Source organism: Olea europaea, unplaced genomic scaffold (genome assembly GCF_002742605.1).
Source record: "Olea europaea var. sylvestris unplaced genomic scaffold, O_europaea_v1 scaffold5550, whole genome shotgun sequence".
In the NCBI taxonomy this organism is placed as follows: domain Eukaryota; kingdom Viridiplantae; phylum Streptophyta; class Magnoliopsida; order Lamiales; family Oleaceae; genus Olea; species Olea europaea.
The window spans coordinates 6198-13088 of NW_019263884.1; the positions used below are offsets into that span (position 1 = coordinate 6198).

At 35.7% G+C, this 6891-nt stretch overlaps 1 protein-coding gene across 1 annotated transcript; it reads left to right on the forward strand.

Moving 5' to 3' along the window:
• Window positions 1-2105: 2105 nt before the first annotated feature.
• Window positions 2106-6868, forward strand: LOC111389067 (polyadenylate-binding protein 4-like). Its single transcript, XM_023013922.1, has 8 exons — window positions 2106-2459; window positions 3994-4303; window positions 4873-5126; window positions 5255-5575; window positions 5666-5997; window positions 6088-6144; window positions 6235-6450; window positions 6553-6868. The coding sequence occupies exons 1-8, from the start codon at window positions 2177-2179 to the stop codon at window positions 6592-6594; spliced, it is 1815 nt and encodes a 604-aa protein (XP_022869690.1). The 5' UTR covers window positions 2106-2176; the 3' UTR covers window positions 6595-6868.
• Window positions 6869-6891: the final 23 nt, after the last annotated feature.

The window sequence follows — 6891 nt, forward strand, 5'->3', positions numbered from 1 at the left end:
ATTGGCAACGAAGGTTACAAACGTTTAGCTAATATCAGAATACAATATAAGAGACTTATCTCTTCACAAGGAACCAACAAATCTGGCTCGAATCACACAAGAAACTGCTGATCTGACTTCACGAAACCAGAACTCTAGTTCTCACAACTATTCCAGATTTCACACAAGAAATCACATGTATTCAAGACTTAACTCTCAAAGTATCATTTCGAATGAGATGTTCAAAATAATGGCGAATCAGAAAACCCTAGCCACTCACAAAAGATGAACCCTCTCGAAAATGAAAAGCCAGAAAATTATCTGAGGCCAAACGAAACGTCCAAGCGTGTATACATCACTAAGACCAATTGACTTATCCAACGGTTTATGATGTGCTAAGTGTCAGCATCTAGTATAAAGTTCACTTTATAAATCGCATTTCCATAAAACGTCTTTAGCTGAAAATTATGGGAGCACAAAGAACCGGGTTCGAGTCACAACACTTTGTAGTCAGTTCAATGCACAATGTATGAAATTTTGTGAGCATGATATATCTTTAGAAATCCATTAAAGAAAATTGGTTTTGTAAGAGCAATATTGTTAAGAAATGTTATGGATTTTGAGTTCTGTTGGTTGTTTTTACGTTATGATGATCCAATATTAAACTCACCGGGGTTCGACTATGATTTATTTTCCACCATTGACTACATCTATAAAAAACTTGACAAGTTTTTGACTAGTTGCAGTGACGCTATGCTAATATGTGCTTTTTTTAGCTCCCGTTTGGTAGCAATTTTTCACCCTAAAAAATCAAAATTTTGATCATTATTTGACTATTCTAACCATTATTTTTTACTTCTTCACTCACAAGTGGGACCCACTTTTCTTTTTAACGGTCAAAAATTACTTCTCATAATCACTACCGAACAAGCCTTTAGTATTTAAATTAGAGATAAACTTAGGCAAACATGTTTGATCGAGTGTATGCCTAAATGGGGTTAATTTTATTTTGCGGTCAGCATCCTTTGACCCAATTTTCTGTTCAATCGCTATAATTCAATTTGTGTCAATTGGGTCGCTATACTACAAATTTCTGTCACTTGGATCATTGCGCATTATTTATCTCAAGTTTGGCCACTACTTCTTTCATGTCATTTTGCAACGGTCATATCGGATGACAATTAATTTTGGTCGGCCACATTAGTGTCTGATGTTAGACAATGTGACCAAATTGAATGGAGTGGCCAAATTGAGACCTAATCGATACAAAATTCACAAAATTAAAAATAATGCGAGTATGAAAAATTAACTGGCCAAAATGAGAAGGAAGAAAATGTTAAGAGTAAGAAAATTGATGGGGGAAAAAAAAAAGAAGGATGCTTGTTGTAAATTACCATTACATAAGTTTTAACCAATTGATGAGTTATTGAAAATGAGGGTAAGGTTTTTTTTTTTTTTTTTTTATGAAATTTTGATCTAATCAAATTTTGATACATCATCTGTTGATAAACCAATCGATAAGGGATAATGTATATGTAACACAATTAAGGGCCCGTTTGGGATGACTTTTGAAAAGCCAAAAGGAGCTTTTGAGAGCCAAAAGTCGCTTTTGGACCGTTTGACTATTTTTGTTTAAAGTGCTTTTGGAGGTTAGAAGAGCTTTTAGAGGAAGCTGGTTTTTTTGGCTTCTTCCAAAAGCACTTCCGGAATGGGAAGTGATTTTAAATATTAATTTTCAAACAAAAATTAAAATAGTTTTCTCCAAAAGCTCTTCTACAAGAAGCAAAAGTCAAAGTAAAAGCCGTGTCAAACGAGCCCTAAAAAAAGAACGCTCTTACCAAAGTTATTAATGAGAAACGCGAGTTATATGCCTTAAAACCAGAATCGTGTCTCTAGGAGTCGCATCCTCGCGAAAGAAATTCGCTCATTTGAATTCATGTATAGAACTTATGGCTATCCAGACGCTGCCGTTAGGATCTTACACGACGTCGTTGATGAAGTTTCTCTATGAAAAGGCGAGTATAGATTTTAACGGTACACGCGCGTTAACGTCCGTACTGAAGGTCGTACCAGTTGACAGTTATAACTAACACACTCTCTCTCTTTATACATTACAGAGCTCCTTCACTTTCTCTCATTTCATAATCAAAAGTCCAATTTCTTGCGACGTTCCGATTTCCATTTTTGAAGAAAGAATATGGCGGCAACCATGGCGGCTCAACCGCTGCCACCACCTGCAGCGCCACCAGTGGCTAATAGGGCCTCGTTGGCACTGGCACTACCATTAGCGCCACCATTGCCTGATCCTTCGCAGAGGACATCGCTGTACGTGGGTGATCTGCACCCGGAAGTGACTGAGGAGGATCTATTGACGTTGTTCAGCAGGGTGGGTCCCGTATCATCTGTTCACCTATGCCGCGACAGGCTCTCCCACAATTCCCTTTGCTACGCTTATGTCAACTTCAAATCGCACTCCGATGGTAAACAAAATACAAATATGTATATTTATACATATATTCATATGATACGCCATTTTTGTTTCAGAACTTTGTTTTTTGTGATGTGGATTTTCTGGAGTAACCAAGAACATGGGTTTCTCTCAGTTTACTGCTGATTTTCCAGTTCTTTATGCTGAATAAATATGCTTTGTGTATATCCTGATATCTATGCATCCGTTTTCTAAAATATTTATGGTTTTCTATTATTCTTTTCGGGGAAAGTGGTTGAGTTGAAGAGATCTTGATTTTGAGGGATTTCTTAAAGGTCTAACGCATAAATATAGTTTTTGTTTTGATATTATGGATTTTGATTTTGATTTATATATTTATTCATTTTTTTAATCTTGGGTTTGGTAATTTGGTGTTTTTTAAGTATCAAGAAACAAGGATTTTTCAATTTTTGGGTCTCTTTATATTCCCTAATGCAAGAAACTGTGATCTTTTTTACATTGACTGAATTTTTAACTGTATGTGTATCATTTAGTTTTATCTTTTTTACCCCACTCATGTTGTTTTGATAATCAAGAAATATTTACTTCCTCTTTAATGGGCTCTGTTTTTTGTTCTATTAGAAGAAATCTTGAACATGGAATGTTAATACTTATGCCATATAAGATGACTGCGATGTTATTTTCATACATATTTGAAATTGTTCAAGTATTTATACTCTCTTCAAGGGATGATTACCATAGATTCTGTCGTTTTTTTCTATGTATTTTAGGGGTTTTTCGTGCATGTATGTTTACTTCTTAAAATAGTTAAATGGATATCTCTACTAGGCAATTAAGCATCTCTGCATACTCATACACTTCAATTTATGTAAAATGCAAGATGTGTTACAGGAATTCTGATACTGAAGTATATTATTTAGAGTTCCGTTCGTTCTATTGGTTATGATTTCTTTAGGAATTAATTTTGAGGGCTCCAATATTTTGGGGTTGATATTTAAAAAATTAAAAAAGATTGGGTTTCTGTGAATGTCTGTGTGTATGTGTGTTTTTTTTTTTTTTACATATGAATACTTTCTCGTGTAGATGTATTCAAAAAACTTTATACAATTAAGGTTGAACCTTTATTCTTATTATTCTTTTTCTGTTTCATTGATTATCATTTTCCCATTGTTAATTTTTCAGCCCAATGTTTTATTTGTGAACAGTGTTCATTACCCTTTCTTTGTTTGGATATCCTCTTTATTTGTGAATGATTTTCTTTCCTTGTATGCATGATTAACGTGTATGTATCACAACTTTTGCGAGCTTGTTCTGCATTCATGAGAAAATTTGGCCTCTTCTTCTTCCTCGTTTCAACTTTTCTTTTCTCCGCCTCAATAGTTTCTTAACTATGTTCATTTGCTTTCTCTCTTAACCTCTCTCTTTGGGTAAAATTTCTGTTCTCTTACTTTCCTTGGGACACCATGAATGCACACCCTTTCTCTTAGTTTATAATATTCTATTCAATTCATTATTGGGCCCCCTATAATATTGCATCTCTGAAGATTAGCCTTCTGTTTGATCAGCTGATACTGCTCTAACAAATCTAAGATACACTGAATTGAGGGGTAAATCTATGAGGATTATGTGGCGCCAGAGAGACCCTATTCAGAGGAAGACTGGCACTGGAAACCTCTTTGTCAAGAATCTCGACTCTTCAATTACTAGCGCTCGGTTGCAAGAAATCTTTATCAAGTATGGAGAAATACTTTCATGCAAAGTCGCCGAGGAAAATGGGAAGAGTAAGGGTTTTGGTTTCGTTCAATTTGATTCCGAGATATCAGCTATGGCAGCTCTGAATGCTGTCAATGGCACCGTGCTGGAAGGCAAGAAGCTGTAAGTCCCTGCTATCTTCTTCGGTTCTTGTTTATCCTACCATGAGGGCCCATTTTGATAATTTCCTGCTCTATTTTCCTTCAAAGTTGTAGACATTTTCGAGCTTATATTTTTATTTTCTTGCTCTATCAAATCAATCTTCACTATTTATTACTTCGCATCCCACTCCAGCAAAAAACATCTCGAGTTCAAACTATGAGTTCCTCGTTATAGCATCTACTTAGTTATCCACAACCTTAATTTTTTGTTGTGGCTTGTTGATAATTCAAATTAAGACAAATGTCAAATCCGATAATGTGGAGTTAAAATGATTTGGGACATGATGTATGGGTAAAAATTCCTTATATCTGATATTCCATTTACTGATTGCTTATTAAAAAATCATGAAACATGACAAGCTGGTAAATCAAGCAAATTGTCAATGTCTCTGCTTAGTTTACTCTAGTTATATCTTACAGAGCTTGTTGATGACGATCTCACTCAGCTCTACGTTCGACCATTATTATTGTTTGTTGCATGCCATATTGGGGTAGTGTACAATGTCTAAATATCTTGTTTGTTTACTTCAGATATGTATCAAAGTTCATTAAAAAGAGTGAGAGGAAGGACACAGAACTTGGTTTCACAAACTTGTACGTGAAAAATCTAGACAGTCATTTGACAGAGGATCACCTCAAAGAAAAGTTTTCAGAATATGGGAAGGTCTGCAGTACTGTAATAATGAAAGATGAGAAGGGGAAATCAAAAGGTTTTGGATTTGTGAATTTTGATACACATGAAGAGGCTATGAAAGCCATGGTAGCTCTAAATGGAGCACTGATTGGTAAGTGCCCTTCTTGCTCAGCTTGATTGGAATATATGTAGTATGTTTCCATTTTCTCAATATTTGCAGTCTTTATTTTGTGCAAAATAAGATTAATTTTGAATGAATTTTTTTCCCCTATGAATCAGGATCAAAGAATCTCTTTGTGGGAAGAGCTCAAAAGAAAGCTGATAGGGTGAAGCTTCTAAGACAAACACGTGCACCTAATTATCCAGAGTCAAAGGCTTCAGAACTATATGTGGATTATCCCGAGTTAAAGGCTTCAGAACTATTTGTGGATAATCTTGAAGTATCTGTAGATGACCGGAAATTGGAAGAAATTTTCAGCGGTCTTGGAAAAGTAGCATCAGCAAATGTGATGCGTGGAAGAGATGGAGTTAGCAAAGGATGCGGCTTTGTGAGGTTTACAAGTTCAGATGATGCAATGAAGGCTATGCATTTGCTAAATGGTAAGCCGAGTCTCCTTTTCCCCTTCTTGTTTCCATTTATATCTTTGGTCACTCTTTCTCCAAATCTTACTTCAGTTTGGTTCTTCCTAGGAACTAATATCCTGGGGAAGACTCTGTATGTATCCTTGGTTTTGTATGATGCGGAAAGAGTGCAAGATTTTAGTTCAAAGTACCCACCTCAGCCATTTTACACTCAAAACTTGGATGTCGTTACCTCTGAATTGCAGCCACTGCATTACAACTTTCTCAATACTCCCCCTTGGGATCATACGACATATCAAAATTTTTTTATCCCACAATTAAATTCTTGGGATCCAATTTCGAGAGACGACCACCATTCATTCACTGCATATCAAAATTTTGGCAGAACTTTCAGTTCGTTTTATGGAGCTCAGAATCACAAAGGAAACCTTTTCACAAATGTAAGGCTATTTCATTGGCTTGTAACACTATGCTATCTAATTTTTATCAATATTTTCCCCTTCACGTGACTTGGGATTATACTACTGCAGATCCCTCCACAACAAAAAATTCATGGGAACACCAAGAACTGTATGCAAAAACAACTAGTATGTTTATTTGGTTCTCTTATTCTAATACTTCTAATATGTGAATTCTGGATCGTGCCACATTTATAAACGTTTGTGTGCTTTTTACAGCCCAGGAAAATTACTATTTCTGGTGTATTTACTCAAAACCTCATGGGGTCTATGAAGGATAAAAAGCAGTCCAGAAAATTGCAAAACAAGAGTGTCAATGGAGTTGCAAAGGAGTTCTCCCAAGGAGCAGCAACTACAAAACGTGTTTCTGCAACATTCTCACCTTGGAGACCAAATCCTGGGGATATGATTCGTGCTTCTGCTGAGAATCTTCAGGTCTGAGATATGCACATTTTCCTCAATGATCTATAATTTTCTGATAAGTTTTATTTGCAATCTGAAGTGTGACGTGTTTGTAATTGTTTTTTCTCTGGGTAGCCTAAACAGGAGATAAAGGACTGCTGTCGCATGTCGAAATGAAGACGCCTGACACACAGAAACTCTGCTAAAATCACCATAGAGAAAGCAGTTCAACAGCCATGTCCATGTTCCAATCTGTGGCATCATACGTTCCTAATGTCATTTCTACTTTGCTATCTAGTTTTAATTCATAGATTCTTCCGTCTGTCAGTGACTTTTGTAAAAATCGTTGTTATAGCGTCATTTCTACTTTGCCGTCTAGTTTAAATTCATAGTTTCTTCCGTCTGTCAGTGAATTTTGTAAAAATCATTGTTATAGCTCGTGTTTTTTTTTTTTTTTTTTTTTTTTTTTTTTTT